This window comes from Emys orbicularis, chromosome 7, assembly GCF_028017835.1.
Source record: "Emys orbicularis isolate rEmyOrb1 chromosome 7, rEmyOrb1.hap1, whole genome shotgun sequence".
Taxonomy (NCBI): Eukaryota; Metazoa; Chordata; order Testudines; family Emydidae; genus Emys; species Emys orbicularis.
In genome coordinates this window covers 43,993,181-44,012,873 of record NC_088689.1, presented here as the reverse complement: position 1 = coordinate 44,012,873, position 19,693 = coordinate 43,993,181, and the positions used below count along the sequence as shown (strand labels likewise).

Sequence of the window (19,693 nt, the reverse complement as noted above, 5' to 3'; positions counted from 1 at the left end):
CTCCCTCCAGCCGGCGGCCGTTGCTGGCTGCAGGGCTAGGCGGCAACGGACAGGAGCCGTCCGGGGGTGGGCGCTCGCAGCCAACCTTCTGCAGGCGCCCCAGGGCACGTCCCTGCACAGAGATAACGGGGCAGCGCGGGCTGAGCCAACCGCCCCTGCCTGCGACCCGCAGCTTGCCCGTCACGTGGTGTCTGAGCACACCCCCCCCATACAATCCCCGCACACTACTCCCTCCTGCGCATGCACCTTCTCCACTAATCCCCCTCCCCGTCGCCCTTAGGGCGAGATGATTTAGCGTCAGAAGACCCGGAGAAAAGGAGCATGCGCGATTGTGAAAACGCTGCGGGGGGTGGGGTCCCTGTGGAGTGATGAGCGCATGCGTACTGGTGGTCCCCCAAGCAGGGTGGGCAGAGCATGCGCAGTGACGGGGGCTCGGCCTGGCCTTATATAGGCTGCAATCAGCTGACCGGCTCCGCATTGCAGAGACGCAGATATGAAGCTGCTGTTTTTCCCGTGTCTGTTGGCCGCTGGTAAGCGGGGCCGGGCCGCGCGCGCGCGCGTTGGGTGGGGGCCCTGCTGGGGGCCGCTCACGGGTAGATTCCGGGCAGATTCCGGGCTGGGGCGAACCCGCTTTCCTTGGTGCCCAGGCTGGCCGGGTCGGCGGGGCTCGCCCCTGCGGGTGGAGGGAGCGGGGCGGTTGGATATAGGGTGGAGGCCGGGCAGCGGCTCCAGCAGCGGGATCTGCTGGAGCCGGGCCGCGCGCGCGTTGGGTGGGGGCCCTGCTGGGGGCCGCTCACGGGTAGATTCCGGGCAGATTCCGGGCTGGGGCGAACCCGCTTTCCTTGGTGCCCAGGCTGGCCGGGTCGGCGGGGCTCGCCCCTGCGGGTGGAGGGAGCGGGGCGGTTGGATATAGGGTGGAGGCCGGGCAGCGGCTCCAGCAGCGGGATCTGCCCAGGGGCAGTGGGGCCGGTGTGTGTATGTATGGGGGGCTGGGCAGAGACACCCGGGCCTGGCGCCCGGAAGCGCTGGGCCGGGTCCCCTCCCCGCCGCTGGGGAGGGCATGGGAGTTAGCCTCCCCGCCGCCGTGCGAGTGGGTCGCGGGAGGGCTCAGAGCTGGGTGATCCAGGCCAAAGTCTGCGCTGTCTCTTGCACTCTGTGCAGTCGGTGCTACACAAAGAGACTAGGTAAATACCGTCCTCAGAGCTTCGTCAGATTCAGCAAATACAGCCTGGGCCATGGCCGCGTAAACGCCAGAGATGGGCGCTAACTAATCAGACCTTCCGTGGAGTGAGAGCCGCGAGTAGGCAGAGTCAGTGTCACGCATCTAACTGTGTGAGTACTGGCTTGAGAAATGACTGATCGCATCCCTCCCAGTCTGAAGAAAATAGCTGTAGCTCTTGTAATATCTTTGTTGATGTTGTTTACACTCAACTCCTTATTTTGAATAGGTGGCCAGGGCAATAGGTTGGTGTGTTCTTACTAATTTTGATTTTTCAGATGTCCGTTGAATGCTAACAGTATTGACTATTAAACTTAATACATGTTTGATTTTCAGTACTTCCAGAATAAAACAAGCCTGCCAAATGACCATAACACCTTAAACTCCTTATCTCTAGCGAGCACTAGACTCTTTAGCTTTATACCTTAAATGTTCAAAGTTTTTTTGTCTACAAAAATTTTTTGTATCAAGTTTATGGGCACATTCTTCAAAAGATAATGCTGACTCTTGCGGTAAATGACACAACATTGTAAAACACTGTTGGCTGCCAAAACCCTGAAGAAAAGGAAAAAGCATTCAAGAGAATGGTGTGGGTGGAGAGTCGGGAGAAAATAAATCTTGCCTGGAGCCTTACTATTACTGTACTAATAACACTGCAATCCTCACCATGATGCAATTTAGTTTGATATTCAGTGCTTCCATAGTGCTATGGGCTTAGTATTTTACTTAGCAAGTAAGTAAATGTTCTGTGCCCCGAACAGTCTGTATTAATAAAACAAAATATTGGGGGAGTTGACAGACAAGGTGATAGATGAAGAAAGGAATACACAGAAAAGATTTGGGGGGTTTCTTGCGGAGTAGTGTTCATCACATGACTTTATGAAGGACCTATCTTAAATCTACCCAAAAAAACTAACAGATCTCGAAAAATTAACCTGATACCTAATTCAAAAACAAATACACTAAATAGGAGAGCACTGTCTGGGGACAAACTGCAGATGAGGAGAGGCCAACCTCCACACCAGTTACTGAAAAATGGGATTGTGCTAAGACTTATAGCAGGATACTGTACCTCATCAGGGATTCCATGCTACTGGCTGGAGGCAGATATACTTGAAGTTTGGAAATCCTACCAACTCTTTTTTACTGTAAAGGCAAAGAGCCCTTCTTTGTTCTTCCACTTGCCAACCCAGACTCCTGCTAATGGCTGTGTCCATTACTCTGTTCCTCTGTCAGCTTCTTTGCTGAAGATGATGATGAGGTGTTTCTAATCTACCCTGTGGCTTAGAGTTCTTTTTTCCCCTCAGTGAATAGCTCTGATGCCTCTGTCTGCTACTGTTCATAGCCTTGCCAAGTGTTGGCAAAGTGAAAATGAGATTATTTTTGTCAGTTTCATAGCTACTGAAAGGGTTATGAATGGTAGAAGTGAAAATTGAGAATACTCAGTGAATCCTCACTCTGTAGCTTGGGAAAGCTCTGAACAGCAGCAGAAATATTGCAGTTGTCTGTAGACTAACTAGGGGGAGATAGCACAGCATCACCCTGATTGGAAAAGTATTTTTGCAATCAATGGCTAAAAACTCTTCTAAACTATAGTTTGCAGAAACTGATGACATTGGTCCCCCCACGCATCCAGAAGCATCTCACTTGTAAATGAGCAAATGGATTTTTAACCCTTGAGTACAACGAAGGTTTTAAGCCATAATTCATTCACAAATTGTTCTTTAGGTGACTTTTTGGCTGTTTAGAAATCCATAGAAATAACTGATTAGGAGACCGCAGCAGGTCACACTGCTATATGACACAGCTTTTTTATGTTTTAATATGTAACTGCCTTCTGAAAAATGCTTTCAGAAAAGTTTCAGACTTTATGTACGGTATTTAGGTAACTATGATCGTGAGGGTGAATTAGTCTGGTTATAAAAGGGGTGGGTGTAGGTGTGGGGGGGGAGGGGGCTGCTACAGGCTGGGAAGGGGCAGCTTGTTAGTTCCTATTGCTATTTCTCGGTACCTTGATGTCCCGTGCCCAGGTGCTGGTGCCTTTCCCCTCACCTCTGCATGCTCCTGCCCTTCCCCTGGGTTGGGTGTCTGACTACAGTGGCTGGAAGGTGGGGAGAGGAGAGCTGTTTCAACCTGCTCCCCAGCAGCTGGCCTGAAGTCAAGCTCTGCTGGCCACTCCAGCCCTTCCTGAGTCCTACTCTCTCGCCTATGTGTGTGTAAACATTGCTGGGTCCTGTACTGGTCTCTGAGCTATTGTGGGGCTGGAAAACATTTTTTTGCGAGGGAGGGAATGTAGATCAGCCTCCTATACTTCAATTGGGGTGGGATAGTGTGTGTGGGGCGGGGCCCTGCCTGGTTCTGCTGCCTCTGTGTGAAACAATTGAGCACAACAGAGGACTTTTGTTAGACCTGTTTATTCTATAAATACTGTTCTTACACCACTCAACGGTCTGAGTCTTGCTATGGTCACTAATTACTTCTCTATGGAAGAATTATGCAGATTCCAATCAGTTTCCTTAGTATTGAAAATGTTGCAGCATAGTTTGACTTCATGAGCTAGTCTTTTTAAAGTCTAGCTTTGGCTGTCACGTCTCAAAGGAATTGTTTGGAAGCTCATTTTAATGTGGCTGATGGAATGTAAAAACTTAAGGCGGCTGTTTGTACACATGCATTCACCACCTTAATTTTAAAGAAGACACTATAGAAATAAGCAGGTCTTAAAATTCCTGTTGGATATTACAAAGTAAGTACGCTTCTCAGATACAGGTGCCTTTAAAATATACTTGCTAAACTGAGTGCCCCACTAATCATCTTGGTCTTTTGTTGTGTAGCTCTGACAGCCGCTGCTTTACTTCCTCAATCCTTGAGCAATCTCTGCTCTGTTTTTTTGGATGCGGTTGGCAGGTATCAGTTGGTGGTATGGAGTATGTGAGGTGGACCTATAGCTGAAAAGAGTCAGAAGACTGAGGCCAAGTCTATATTGGTATAATTATGTCGCTTGGGGGTGTGAAAAATGAACCCTCCTGAGCAACGTACAGTAACTCCTCACTTAACGTTGCAGTTATGTTCCTGAAAAATGCAACTTTAAGTGAAACGATGTTAAACGAATCCAATTTTCCCATAAGATTTAATGTAAATGCGGGGGTTAAGGTTCCAAGGAAATTTTTTTTTGGGCAGACAAAAAGCATTATATTCTGTACAGTACTGTACTGTGGTGGGGAGGTGCCCCTGGCTTACCCTGGGGCTCATGCCTGGGGGTGCAGGGTCTGGGAGGGAGTTAGTGTGCGGGAGGGTACTCAGGGTGGGGGTGCAGGAGGAGGCTCAGGGCTGGGGCAGGCAGGAGGTGCAGAGCACTTACCTGGGGCAGCTCGTGTTTGGTGCAGGGGGTGTGCAGGTGGCTCTGCGCAGTGCGGCACCGCCCCCATGGCTGCGATTCTAGGAGCCGCCACCCCCTCCCGCCCCCGGGCAGGCAGGGCCACCAGGAATGCAGCGGCTTTAGGGGCTGCAGGGCCCTGGGCTAAGGGGGCCCCGGGGCCCTAGGCTGCAGCTCTAAAGTCCCTTTCGGAATGCGGCCCTGCGAGCACGGGACGGAGGACTCAGGAGGAGCAGGGGCAGCTGCGTGGGCAGCTGCGAGAAGCGGCGCTTCCCCTTCAAAGCCGGCCGGAAAGAAGCGGCGCTTTGAAGGGGAAATCGCCGCTTTTCTCCGGCTGCTGGCTGCACGGCTGCCCCTGCTCCTCCTGAGTCCTCCGGTCCATGCTTGCAGGGCCGCATTCCGAAAGGGGCTTTAGAGCTGTAGGCTGGGGCCCCCTTAAAGCCCCTGCGTTCTGGGTGGCCCTGCCTGGGGGGCAGAGGGGGACAGCTTCCCCGCTCCCTCCCTCCAAGTCCTAAGCACTGCCAAACAGCTGTTTGGCAGCGGGGGAAGCGCTGGAATGAAGGGAGGGGGAAGAGGCGGAGAAGAGGAACTTGTGCAATGCTCCCTTGTAAAGTCAGCCAAACGACGTTCTAAGGGAGCATTGCACAACTTTAAATGAGCACGTTCCCTAATTGAGCAGTGATGTAACTTCGAAACAACGTTAAGCGGGAGGACGTTAAGTGAGGAGTTACTGTAGTTATACCGACCTAAACCCCGGTGTAGCCAGCACTATGTTGAGGGAAAGCTTCTCCAGTTGACATAGGCCTCGTCTACACTGAGGGGAAGTGGGGTGTGTGTGTGGGAGAATTGATCTAAGTTACGCAACTTCAGCTACGTGAATAACGTAGCTGAAGTCGATGTACTTAGATCTACTTACTGCGTTGTTTTCACTGCGGTAAGTCGATTGCTGCCGCTCTCCCATCAACTCTGCCTGCGCCTCTTGCCCTGGTGGAGTACTGGAGTCCACGGGGGAGCGCTCAGCGGTCGATTTATTGCGTCTAGATCGATCGCTGCCTGTCGATCCAGCGGGTAATGTAGACAAGCCCATAGGTACCATAGGGAGGTGGATTAACTACGTCTGCATAGTAGTGTCTTTATTAAAGTGCTACAGCAATGTAGCTGCACCAGTGCAGCTGAAGCGCTGTATGTGAAGACAACCCCTGAAGATCTGGGCATCTGGGTGAGGCTTTTATGTTGCTTTGCCTATAAAAGACTTAATCAACAAGATAAAATGGCAGGTAATGTGGAGTGAAGAAGCTTTTAAGACTGTCTAGAGCAGGGGTCGGCAAACTTTTTGGCCTGAAGGCATCTGGGTATGGTAATTGTATGGCAGGCCATGAATGCTCACGAAATTGGGATTGGGGTGCAGGAGGGGGTGAGGTCTCTGACTGGGGGTGCAGGCTACAAATAAGAGTCCAGGGTGCAGGAGGGGGCTTCAGGCTGGGGTGTTTGTGGGGGGGGGGAGGGCTCCGGTTGGAGGTGCGGGCTCTGGGGTGGGGCTGGGGATGAGGGATTTGGAGTGTAGGAGGGTGCTCCTGGCTGGCGCTGAGGGGTTTGGAGGGGGATTGGGGCTGTGGCAGAAGGGAGGGCTCCAGCTGGGGGTGCAGCCTCTGGGGTGGGGCTCGGGATGAGGGGTTTGGGGTGCTGGAGGGTGCTCTGGGCTGGGATTGAGGGGTTTGGAGAGCAGGAGCGGGATCAGGGCTAGAGCAGGAGCGGGATCAGGGCTAGAGCAGGAGCGGGATCAGAGCTGGAGCAGGGGGTTGAGGTGCAGAAGGGGCTCGGGTGCAGGTTCCAGGCGGCGCTTACCTCAAGCAGCTCCCTGAAGCAGCGGCATGTCCCCTCTCCGGCTCCTATGCAGAGGTGCGGCCAGGTAGCTCTGTGTGCTGCCCCGTCCGCAGGCGCCACTCCTGCAGCTCCCATTGACTGCAGTTCCCGACCAATGGGAGCTGCAGGGGCGGCACTTGGGGCAGGGGCAGCGTGTGGAGCCCCCTTGCTGCCCCTGCACATAGGAGCTGGAGGGGGGACATGCTGCTGCTGCTGCTGCTGCTTCCGGGAGCTGCGGCACACACGTGCAGAGTGGCCCCTGACCCTGCTTCCTGGCTGGAGCGTGGGAGCGGGGCAAGCCCCAGACCCAGTTCCCCAGCAGGAGCTTGGGGGCCAGATTAAATCGGCTGGTGGGCTGGATGTGGCCGTGGGCAGTAGTTTGCCCCCACCCCTGGTCTAGACAGACTGTACTTCCTCTAGTTTCGTATATTACATGAAACTATATCAAACGGCACAAGTGAATTCATTTGTGGGAGGAAGGAAGGAAGGAAAGGGGCAATAGTTGAAGACAACATAATGGGTCTTGAGCATTCTTTCCAATGTAACAATTAGGACCCTACCAAATTCATGGTCCATTTTGGCCAATTTCACGGTCATAGGATTTTAAAAATTGTAAATTTCATGATTTCAGCTGTTTATATCTGAAATTTCACATGTTGTAATTGTAGGGGTCCTGACCCAAAAAGGAGTTTGGGGGGGGGCACAAGGTTATTGTAGGGGGGATTGGGGTACTGCTACCCGTACTTCTCTGCTGCTGCTGGTGGCGGCCCGGCCTTCAGAGCTGGGCAGCTGGAGAGCGGTGGTTGCTGGCCAGGAGTCCAGCTCTGAAGGTAGAACCGCCACCAGCAGCGCAGAAGTAAGGATGGCATGGGATGGTATTGCCACCCTTGTTTCTGCGCTGCTGCTGACAAGGCACTGCCTTCAGAGCTGGGCATCTGGTCAATAGCCACTGTTCTTGGCCTCCCAGCTCTGAAGGCAGCACAGAAGTAAGGGCGGGAATACTGCGACACCCCCCCCCCCTTAAAATAACCTTGTGACCCCTGCAACTCCTTTTTGGATCAGGATCTCCAATTTAAGAAACGCTGGTCTCCCCCTGTGAAATCTGTATAGTATAGGGTAAAAGCACACAAAAGACCAGATTTCACAGGGGGAGACCAGATTTCATGGTCCATGACACGTTTTTCATGGTTGTGAATTTGATAGGGCCCTAGTAGTAATCTGTTGGAGGATGTTGCTTTTAAGTCCTGCTTCAGGTAATCAGGCCTGGTATAAACAGGCTTTTGTACGGACTCCTCTATTTTGGTCAGGATGTGACTTTTTACCAAAATAGTTGTACTGATACAATCCCCCCTTAGGCTAGATGCAGTTACCTTATTATAAAGATATTGTATACCTAATGTGTCGCATAGTCCCATAAGGGAAGGGGGAATAAACTGAACTGGTATAAGCACCTTATACCAGTATAACAGCATCTGTGCAGGGGAGATGTACTGCATTCATACTGGCGTAATTAAAATGGTACAACTTGTGTGTAGACAAGCCTTCAAAATGCCTTTGTTTTAAAGTGGTAGGTCTAGGGCTAAAGAACTGTTGTTTTTTCAGAGGGTAGTTCAGAAACATGAAATTAAATAATACGTGTTGAGTTTCCTGGAGAGCAAAGTAACCCTGCAACTTGTTGGCTGCTTATGTGTAGTGAACTGTTGCCACTTGTACAGAACTACTTGACTCTCTAGGCTCTTGGTTATACAAAAGCCAGCGGAAGTTGTGTACGTAGTATCAAAATAACAGTTTTATAAACTCTGCTGAGTATTCCTAAATCACAAGGGGAGGAAGCATTAAGCAAACAACTGAATAGAAACTTAACAAAAAGCTTGTCTTCCTCCATCAGGTAGTGTTGACCTCTTTGATATTACAGTTAGCAAGAACTCTACGAACAGTGGAGTCTGGTCTGTGGTGGCTCAGATAATGAGGGTTTTTAGCATGTGTATGTTGAAAGTTCCTGCTTTACCCATTGGGATATATGAATTATTACTACTGCCTGCCTTTGGTTCCATGGGCTGTTCCTGCTTCAGCAAATTTTGTATTAGCTGTGACACACAAAGTATATATAATTTTGAACACTGCAATAGAATCAGAGGGTATGATGGACAGGAATTCTGAAAAGGTCAATTTACAATCAATTTCTCAGTCCATTCTGCTCCTTCCTGATTAGGGAACAGTTAGCATATTACTGTACAACTGTCCTGTTTTTCTTCTAGAAACAAGGTGGGTGAGGTGATACATTTTATTGGACCAACTTCTGTTGGTAAAAGAGACAGATTTTCAAACTTACACAGAGATCTTCTTCAGGTCTGGGAAACGTACTCAGGGCATGTCTACACTACACTACACTACAGGTCAACGTAAGTTAGTTCGACCTACAGCCATCACAAGTTAAATCGGTGGGAGGAATGTTGTAGTGTAGATGCTTACACAGTTAGGTCAACGTAAGCTGCCTTATGTCAGCCTAACTCTGGTGTAGATCAGGCCTATGAATGTCACAGCTAAAGACAAGGTGGAACAGATGAATTAACACCCATTGCAGGAGACCATTCAGGGTGAAGCAGCAGTTAGCACCTCTACAGTCATAGTACAGATTGTTGTAATGATTCATAAATCTAGTGCCTTTATTAAGGTCATGATATTTGGTGTTTGGCAGAGTTCTGAATTTAAGATCCCAGGCTCATTTTTTGAAGGTGGTGTTTCCTTTGAGGCTGAGGACTGAGAGATGGAGTGGTCATCTTGTGAAAAGCGTTTGTCCACGGGTGATGGGTGTGTTTTGTCTCATAATTTTTTCAGTGAGAGTTGATTCTTCCAGAACATTTTTGTATGTAACTATCTGTTTAGAAACCAGTGTAGTAAAGAGTTTCTAAACACTGCTAAACTGAAGCAGTTCTTGTGTGTAGGTAAGGCCAAAGAGCAAAGCTTAACTTTAAGCATCCGATAGCAACTTAAAGGTAACATCCTTTCATCCCAATATGAAGGGGAACTTGAGTGTTTGCACTTTTTGCTCCTTTATCTGTGTGTGTGTGTGTGTATATGTATATATGTATATATGTATATAAATAAATAAAAATCTCTCCCTGATTTTGTTTGCTTTAGGAATTCCAGTCTCTGATACGCATGATCTTCTAGAGAAATGTGGGTAACTGGAGAACTAGCAGGCATGGAGAACTACCAGCCTCTGATTTTGGGAGTCTTGTTTCTTTAAAAAAAAAAAAAAAAAAAAAACTTTTAGCATTGTGAGACTCCTGAGTTAGGATGAAAACTCTTAAATGTGCACACAAATGTCCTTCCTCCTGTTATGGGCTACCCCCACCCCCATGGCATGACATTCTCTCATTCTGACTCCTTAGTCTACATTACTTGGTAGTCTCCAGCAATTTTCCCTAGTCTCATTCCTATAGATATCTTCTCCCCCACCCCACTACTCCCCTCTCCAGTCTTTGGCCTTAAAGTTTTCCTCTTCCCTTGGCATGCTGTATTCCTGACCCTGCTCCCAGGCCTCATGCTATTCTTCCCTTATGGTAGGTTCGAGCGTCTCTCTTTCCATGTCCCTTGCCTAGCCTATAGGGGGAAGCTGCTCTTGTGGGTGGCGGTGTGAAAAGGGGAGCTGCACTACTGGGGTCCATCTGCTCTCCCGTCTTTCTGTGCTCAGACCGGGAGTATATGCCCTGCTCTGTAGTTCTGGGATCAGAGGTGGTGGATCCCTGCTCTCAACCTGCCACACTAGGACTCTATCTTAGTCTGCAGTTACTGGCCTAAAATCTCGGCTCTCCTGTGGATGGGTGACTAGTCTTGATGCGAGGGGAATCCAAATACTTTGTGTTCAAACATCTTTCCCCTGCAGCCACTGCTATTTGGGGAGGCGGAGTGGGGGAGGAAGGAGGCATGGCCAAAGTGCAGCATAGCTATAAATTTCAGCAGTTACTCCTGCTTGCTCTTTGTCCTGTAACCTCAAAACAGAATGGAGGACATGGACTCCCGAGATGGATGTTGCCCTACCTTTTGTTCAGTCTGGTACTTTTTGAAGGGTGGAAATATGAATGCTCGAACATAGTGATCAGGTAATACACAACAGTGCTCCTGGGCAACAAGGTGGAAGGTGGTAGTTGGAGTGGTAATGTTTCACTAACACTCCTGCTCCTGGACCTCTTGGCTGGACAAAACTTCCCTGGAGTTGAGGAGCAGACCATGGCAGTTCTTTCTCTTGTGATGTGTGTCCTTATTCTGCCTGGAGAAGAAAGTGGTCTGACTCAGATTAATGGTCATTCTTAGAGTTCTTCTATCTGTCAGCTCAGGGATTCAGTCAGGTTATAGCTGATTGTCAGACAACTCTGCAGAAATCTAAAGTTGAGTCTGAGGACTTTATGCTGTCTTATCAGAGATACCGTCTGTGGATGCTGCAAATATCCCAGCACAAGTCTTGGTCAACACACCAGTGAAATTCAGGGTTTCTCTGGAAAGTCTTTGGGGTTTGGAGGCTTGTAGACTACCAAGATTCCCAAGCTGATATCTTCTGTAGTCTTAAAGATTAAGTGGACTTGCTCAAAGAACTTTATTTCCTGTGAGCTTTTGCTGCTGGGTTCAAATGCAGGAATAGTTGCTACTCTGCCTCTGGGTATCTAGCAAATAGAGTATCTTGAGGATGGAACAAGGTGCCAAACCTATGGTATTAGCCAGGGACCAACAGTGCATACAACAATGGAAGGTTTCTATAATGCAGACAAAGTTGGGCTGGTGAAGGTTTAACACACACTGATCAGAATGAGACTGAAGTCCTGATAGCTTTTTCTGAGCCCAGGAGAAGTAGCTGTTTGGTGCGGTCAGCAAGCTGGCTGTAGCTCTCTGTGAATCCCCTTTCCAGCCACTGAATGGAATCTTCTGTAGTCTTCGTTTTTCAGAGATACATGTAAGTTAATTTTATTGGCTCACCCACTAGCTTAAGAGTGACAAGGCTATTTAAGTCCACGGTCTGAGTTAGGGTTAGCTTTTGAAGATGATGTGCACCCTCACATGCTCTGAGTGCTCAGTATATCTGGGCACTGTGCCTTAGCTGTGTCAAAGGATTGCATGTAAATTAGGTTACACATCTCTTCTTAGCACCTATTCTTTTAAGAAGTCTTTGTCCTGATGCTGGGGGAGGAGCCCACGGCTTCTGCTGGGGGTAGGAGGAGGATTCTCATTCGATAGGAGGGAATGTCTTTTAAACACTCTAGCAGCTATGATGTCACTTTTCTGTGTGTGCTGCTAGAAGGGAAGAAGGAAAAGTCTGTTACGTTTCATCTTCCAGAGTTCTAGATTCCTTCCAGTCAGGCTGCAGTGTGTGGTACTGAAACTGAACTTGTTGATCTGGTAGATGACCTTTTGTCCATCAACAAAGGAAGTTCTTCCATACTTATCCTAGCTGACCTAACACTTCTATCGTAGCTTCAGGAACCTGCAGGTGTAAATGGAAATACCCTGAAATGGCTCTGGACCTTAACCTTTGGGGTTTGATCCTAGTTGTTATGCAGCTGTTCCTCAACTTCCAAAGACCTAAGTTGTGGACCTCATAAGGCTTGGAACTCCTTCCTGTCCACACCACCCTACCCACACTGTTCCATATATATCTGAAGCAATTGAGAGCACAGGGAACTGCCTTCTAAAAGCAGAGATGAAAATATGGCCCCTAGATCTCCTCTGTAGACAAAGGAAAGAAGAGCCAGTTCTCACAAAATTAAATATAATAATACCTACTTATTGACCAAGTTCATCATCCTTCACAGCTTTGCTGTAAACCATTAGTTGTAAAAAGTAGCAGATTGTAAAAGTTTCAGGTGGGGAAGGGGGAACCAATGTAGGAGCCTTTGTAAAGAGAAGAAAACATCTAAAAGTGGATGACACCAAAAATAAATGAATATACAAATTAAAAGGACACTATAGATAACTAAAAGGTTAATCTCATTGGGTTTATCCAGCAAGTACTAAAAGCTGTATGATTGTAATGAACAGCACTTTGTCCTCACTTTTCCCCTGGCCTGTCCAGTGCTGGCAACAAACCAAGTGCTGTCACAGTGAGGATTCACTCCTCCTTTCATGTGACAGAGGCTATTATGAGAGAATAGGGACTTGAATAGGGCAACTCTTTTCAGGGCTATAAACTTTAAATTTCTCCCTGCTATCATCCCCAATTAAATAAATCTTAAAAGGAGCAGAAATCTTACTGTTGTGGGTTTCCTTCTTGCATTTTATATAATAGTCAATTACAACACTAGACTTGTGTAAAGGGAGAAAAATCCTGAAACTGGTAGCTGTAGAAACAGAAGTACAGTGGGGGAAACTTGTAGCTCATAGACCCAGCTTTAGCATTTATATTAGTCAGCAATAATGCAAGGAACCTACAGGCCTGTATCCTGTAAGACATTGCCTTCAGCAGTTTGCATAAGGCTTGAGGCCTGTGAACTTTGACACAGCTAAATGGTGTAATGGCCACCCCTGAGTTTTGGGGAATTGGGAATAGAATGTTTAAGGGGAAAGTTTGTCCATAACGACATCAGGCAACCACAGGAATGTGAGCTAACACCAGCTTATGGACATTTTAGGATGGGAACATCTGCAGATGTCTTGACTGTAAGAGTGCCATGGCAACAAATTGACATATATGATAAGTTGAAATAATTAATATACTAATCTAAAGAAGGGCACCCCAACATTAGTAGGGTGAGGAATACAAATAAGGAAGAGGGGAGAAACCCCCTACTGAATAGGCATTAGACATAGTGGTGTCAGCAAAACATATTATAAAAGTTGTATCCCAGCTTGTGGGCAGGAGGGGAAGAGAGATGTAGCCCTTGGGAGGTGCCAAGATGATGGCCACTGGTGATGATGATGAAGGTAATAGTTAACATTTCAAGTTGTTCTGCAAGGGGTGGTTTGAGCATATTGAATGTACATCCAGGAACAGAAATTCTGCAGATGGCTATTCTGTAGTGTAGAGTTGGGGAATGTGTGTTTGGCTAGACAAGGTAGTCTTTGCTACCAACTAAAGCAGGGGTCTCAAACTCAATTTACCTTAGGGCCAGTGCCAGTCCTCAAATCCTCCCAGCGGGCCAATGTCACTGAAGATGGTGTTCAGAAAAGAAAATGTTTATATTTTTTTATTTCAAATTTCTTAGAAATAATAAAACTGTCATACAACTTGTGACAAGATGGCCGATGTTAGTATGGTGGGCCCTGCGTTTTTCTTGGTGGGGAGCTAAGATGCCACCCCTTGCACCTGCTCTTGGGGCACCAAGGGCCCCGCTAGTGGCCCAGGAAGGTGGTAAAGGAGGGAAGCGGGGGAGGGGTCTGGCTTTGCTCCTTACTCTGAGCCCCTAGCCCCTCTCAACCCCTGCGGGTTCTTCCCCTCTTCCCCCTTGGGTGGGGTACCTTCAGTCCTTAGATCAGGGGTCAGCAACCTTTCAGAAGTGGTGTGCCAAGTCTTCATTTATTCACTCTAATTTAAGGTTTTGTGTGCCAGTAATATATTTGAACGATTTTAGAAGGTCTCTCTCTCTCTCTCTCTCTCTCTAGAAGTCTCTAATATATAACTAAACTATTGTTGTATGTAAAGTAAATAAGGTTTTTAAAATGTTTAAGAAGCTTCATTTAAAATTTAAATTAAAATGCAGAGCCCCCCAGACCGGTGGCCAGGACCCGGGCAGCATGAGTGCCACTGAAAATCGGCACGCATGCCATAGGTTGCCTACCTCTGCCTTAGATGCTGGGGGAGGAAGTCTCCCTCCCCTGCTGGGGCAGGGTCTCCCTTACTTCGGTTCTCTGATCTTTCAAGTCTCACAGCACATCTCCATGCTCCAGTCCTCTCTCCTTCCTCCTTCTCCCTGTCTGCCTGAAGCTGGGGGGGTTTATTAGGTTCCTGACAGGGCCTTAATTGACTGCAGGTGCTCCAATTAACTTGTAGCCACCCTCCCTAGTCTACAGGGAACCACACCTTAATTAGCCTTGGGCTTATATATTTCCCCTCGAATACTCTACCACTGCTCCCTGGCTCTCTGGTATCACAAACTTTATACAATTCGTCGCCTGCCAGAGAGTTTTTAGTGTTTGCCAGACACCTGGCAACACTTCAGTTCTGTCAGTTGATATTTGGCCTCAGTGACTGAGCAGTTGAAACCTTCAGGATTGCAGCAAGGTGTGCATCAGATAGTTGTGTTAGGTATTTTGACTTGTTTATATTCACGGGAGGGGGAAGTGACGCTGCCTCCATGGCTGACTCTGCCTGGTGACTAGTGATGGTATCTCTGTCCCTCTCCCCCAGCCAATGGGAGCTGCGGGAGGCGGTGCCTGCAGTAGACTGAGCCACTGCAACCACTGAGCTAAAAGCTGATTGCTTTTAGCTCAGTGGAGATTGGTAGAACTAGAATAAACCAATGATCTGTGCCCACAAAGAACTCATTTGGTTAGTCACCATCCCTGTAGCCACTATGAGTGACTGGTTCTGTAGTTCATATCTTCATTATTAATCTCGCCTTCCATCCTGTGCTTTCCTGTTTTTGTTCTTTACAGTTGAAAGGATACTGTTAGTCAGCTGACTGTCCACCTGCCTCATCTTCCCCACATGAACGTCTTATTCATTCACCTTCTAAAGCTTGTGGCTTCTCCTGATACCTGACTGAGGATTGTTCTTCTGCAGGAAAGTTCTGTGTGCCATGATTGACTTGACTGGCACTTGATTATAGCCCCTCTTGTGTTGCATTGCATTACTCTGCTGCTGCATTCAGGAGTGAAGAGCAGATACTAAACCAAGTTCACTTTTTTTTTTTTTTTTTTTTAAAGCTACTGGTGGAAAGATGTGTAGGGATGCTTTGTTGTGACCTAGAGGCTCAATTTGAGTGTCCATACAGACTATTGGTAAAAGCACTGCAGCAAACTCATAATCTATGCATCATTAGAAAATGAGCTAAATGTATTTTTGGGTACTTTACCTACCAGTTTCTGTGGTTTTTACAATCGTATTTCCAAATTTTGGGGATGTTCCAAGCAAACGGGAACTTGCTAAAAAGGAAGTAGTGCTGTCAAATGCATAGGATACACTGAAAACCATATTTTGTATTATTGTAAGTCTTCTGTTTTTACTTGCACCATAAAATTATTGGATGGTTTTCCTTTAAAAATTTTATTCCAGCTGGGTCCTGCTCACTGTAAGAAGTACAAGACTTGCATCACGCTGTTGGTGTTCTCTATACCAACCTGGTAACCTGAAAAAAGCATATTATTCCCACTCTTTCTAATCAAAGGTTGCTCATTACTTACATGCCTTGCTGGCAAATAGAGCAGTCCACGCTGCTCCCATTTTATGAATCTGTGTTCAATATAGAGCCAAGGAGCAGAAATTTATATTAAAGGCATGCAGCTGAAAATTGATAACAATTAATGTGTGGTTAATAAATGTTTGTTCTGTCAAGAGTCTAGTAGCCACATAAGCAACATAGGCACAAAAAGAATAGGACTGACTGTTAACCTTCCTGCAGAAAGAAGTTTGTGAAACAGCTCTGTTGGACTTGTATCTAGATAAGAACTTAACTTAAGTACAACTCAAACACAATTATCCTGGTTTAACAAAAGGTGGTTTTTAAAACCAAACAAACCTGTTAAACCTGTGCAAACCCCTCTGACTTAGTTTTGGTTTAAAGCAGGCTCATTGCACTTTATTATTATTATTTTTTTTTAAACTAATCTAATTGATATAAGCTAAACCATAGCAAGCCTGGTTTTAAAACTAAAAGTCTGCACAGAAGATCGCACTGACATAACACAATAGGTTAAATACTGGCCGTTAATCTAGGGCTCTTGTTCGCTGTATTGCCAGCATCCCTGTCTAGTTAAACTGATCCACTACTACATTTGTGCTTTTCAAAAATCTTCTGAATTCATTACTTCAAATGTTGTTTCAGTAGTATGGACCAGTAGACGGCCTTGTTTGTCACCTGGCTTCTGCCTGAACTGAGTTTTTCCTGCCATGAAAGGATTCCCAAATACAAGTTGTACTTCAGTTCCATAGGATATGGGGAGCCTTTTAGCAGTGTCTGTGGCTGAGGCTTGGTAACTATAATGGTTAGAGCCAACTAAAGTTTAGGAAATCAGGATTGTGAGAGAGAGAAGAATAAGAAAGGCCATACTGGGTCAGACCAAAGGTCCATCTAGCCCAGTCTTCCGACAGTGGCCAATGCCAGGTGTCCCAGAGGAAATGAACAGAACGGGTAATCAAGTGATCCATTCCTACCCATCCTGGCTATTAGCCATTGATGGACCTATCCTCCATGAATTTATCTAGTAATAACTTTATAATATCTCATTAAAATCTAATGCCATTAAAATAACATGCCATCTAATAGTTCCTGAAACTACTCTAAAGGGTGCTGGTATCCTTCAGACTTCCCTCCTCATATTTTCCTCACAAAACCTACATCGATCATATTGACGAATTAGTAAAATATCTGTAACAGATATCACTTGTCTTGTCATGCTCCATAGCAGCAGTTGCTATGCTTTGCCTTGTACTAAGACTCTGATTTCCTCAAAAAACATAGAAACAGCACAAGCAAGGAAGAGGGATGTCATAATTAACCATTCCGTGGCAATGTATTCACATCCAGGAGCTGATGCCTCTACCAAATCAGCTGCCAAATCAAAGATTTTGCTAAACAAATGGGAGAAAAAAATGTCCTCACTGTAGATTCTCATCCTATAAGCCACCTGAGATCCTTTCCCAAGGAAACTTACACCTAGTAGAAGTATACTGCAGTTGAATGATTTTTTTTTTTTTAAGTCAGCCAGTAAAGTTCAGAGTTTCATTAGACATGTAAATTGGACGCCATATGCTAAACCTGACTCTCATAATAAATGCATGAGGGAACATCAGACTGTTCATAAAAACATTACAAGGAAAACTAATCAAGTCTGTGTCAAAGAAAAGGCTGTAGCTTTAGCAGAGGGTTGTATCTGTTTTTAAGTATAATTTGAGTAGATGGGAGCAGTCGGGCCTGAGTTTTAATAGCCCATTATGCCAATTTGACTAAAACGCCAATAGAAATTTGACAGGTAGCATTCTGCAAACAAATAGACATGGGGGGCTTTAGCAACAATGATTACAGAGCAAAATGAGGACAGCTCCCCTTACTAATCAGTGGGCAGAAAAGAACATTCACCTTCTAATAACTCATCTATAGAAGTCAGTAACTATCCACTAGTGACTCAAAAAGTAAAGTCCAACCAAAAACTTAATCCACTCTTATTATTCCCAAATCTCAACAATATGAATCTCCTGACCAGTGGAGCAAGCAGTTTCACAAGACTTTCTTAGTAAGTCTTGTGAATAGCTTACTGGTCTTAAAGATTCTCTGATCCAAACAGTCTGCCTATAAGCAAGGGCCTGTGGAGAGGTGAAAACATTATGAACTTCTGCAGAATCATACTCTGAATACAAGTTTTTGTTTTTCCAAAAACTTGTTTTTTAGATCTTACGGTTGTAAACATAATCTTCCAGACAGTCATTGGTGTAAAGTTATTTAAAATTGTTTTTCTGAGTCTGTAGACAGCCTCAAACTATAGTTGATAGGTGTGAACTGTTCCCCATTCTCCTCAAGGGAATGTCCATTCTGAAATCTAATGCAAACATTGCTTTAAAAAAAATCACAGTTGTGATAAGTACAAACTTGTAACTGTAATAATTGACTGATTATATATTAGGTCATTGAGTAGCCGTTAACTGGATTGGAAATTTAATTTAAAACAAAAAAAAAAACCCAGCCCACTCCTGTCCTAGCCTCAAGGAGGAGGAGGGAAAGAAGAGTGTCATCCCTTCCTCTTTGCCAAAACCTCAGATGGCCCCTATGTAGCTACGAAACCTTCTTGGCCCCTGCCCTGAATGGCTTCTGTACAGTTGTGTGTTTTCAGTGCAACCTGCTGCAATGTGCAAAAAATCTGGGAGAATTAAAAAAAAATAAAATTGAAATCAGTGTACAAATAACAAAGGATGATATACAAATTTAATTTTTGTAAAAGGTTTTTATTTAGTATAATCTGAAGCTGCTACATAGTTTGATCTTTCACCAGGTGCTGCAGAATTTGGGTCAAGATCACTTCGTAGTTCAGGCTGTAGCCAGGGCTATGTTTCTCTAGAAGGAGGTGTATGTGAGCACATGCACATAGCTCTGGTTCCTCAAATGAAAATCCTGCTTCTGCTGGGATTAGAGTTTTGTAATCCAGGGCATGTAGGCTAAGTGCTGGAGTTGCTGTCTGCTCTCAGGCTGGATGGATTTGGAGAGAGTGGACTTGGCGTGACGTAATGTTGAGAATCGCCATTGCTCTCTACCAGTGTTTACAGCTGGCTTTTCAGTAAGTACCTTTAATATTCTAATCTGTAGAGTAAAATTGATCAGGAAGACTGTGTCACTGTGGTGTCCCATGATGGGCCACCAGTAAGGGCAACAGTGCCATTATATCTGTAATACAGATTTTTAGTGGATTCAGGTAAAAGATGTGAGCATTCTTTTGGTTTCAGGGCTTTCACTATCTAATACAATTCTCAAAGAAAGCCCTGAAACCATTCTCAAAGAAGATGTTGCAATGCAGCTGTACAGGTCTAGAGGTGCTGTAAAGTACGTGAGATGGAAGCTAGATGTGGTGTATGCAAATGAATTGTAGTAGGAGCCTTGGCAAATGTTGGCAATGAACCCAAAAAGGTTGGGTGGATTGACAGTGCCCCCTTGTGAGAACTGCTGCTTTCCCGTCAGGATGCGTATTTAACCCTTTAGCTTAGCCTGTCCCCTATTTTTCAGTGTCCTGTGAGGGAAAACACATTGTGTGGAGATACTTCAACATGTTCTTGGATGTTACAGGTGGGGGTGTCCCTTTAAAATGAATAAGCAGAATGAAATTCCAGATTCTTGATCAGCAGGCACTCTGCACTTTTGTAAATACTGGATTAATAATTCCTGATGAAGTCTCTCCAGTACTTCACAATTAACCTCTTTTAAGAGATCTTGCTCATGAATGAATAGCTTGTTTAGCTAGCATTGTGTGCTATGATGGTGGCTGGGGTTTTTTAACTGAAGAGAACCTTGAAGCTAAAGTATGGCTTTTCCTTAATCTATTTGGTTCTGTAAAGACTTAATGCAATTGAGCTAGAGCAAACAAGAGTGTTTTGGAGAGGGTGT

General features: G+C 46.0%; 1 protein-coding gene across 2 annotated transcripts in view; it reads left to right on the top strand.

The window, feature by feature from the left end:
• Nucleotides 1-473: 473 nt before the first annotated feature.
• LOC135880768 (prosaposin-like) overlaps nt 474-19,693 on the top strand; it is a 45,459-nt gene continuing 26,239 nt past the window's right edge. The window contains exon 1 of one of the 2 annotated variants that reach the window (XM_065407094.1): nt 474-530. In XM_065407094.1, coding sequence (XP_065263166.1) covers nt 494-530 — 37 coding nt within the window. In that variant the 5' untranslated portion in view covers nt 474-493. The remainder of the gene's footprint in view (nt 531-19,693) is intronic. The other variant, XM_065407095.1, reaches the window with a different exon arrangement.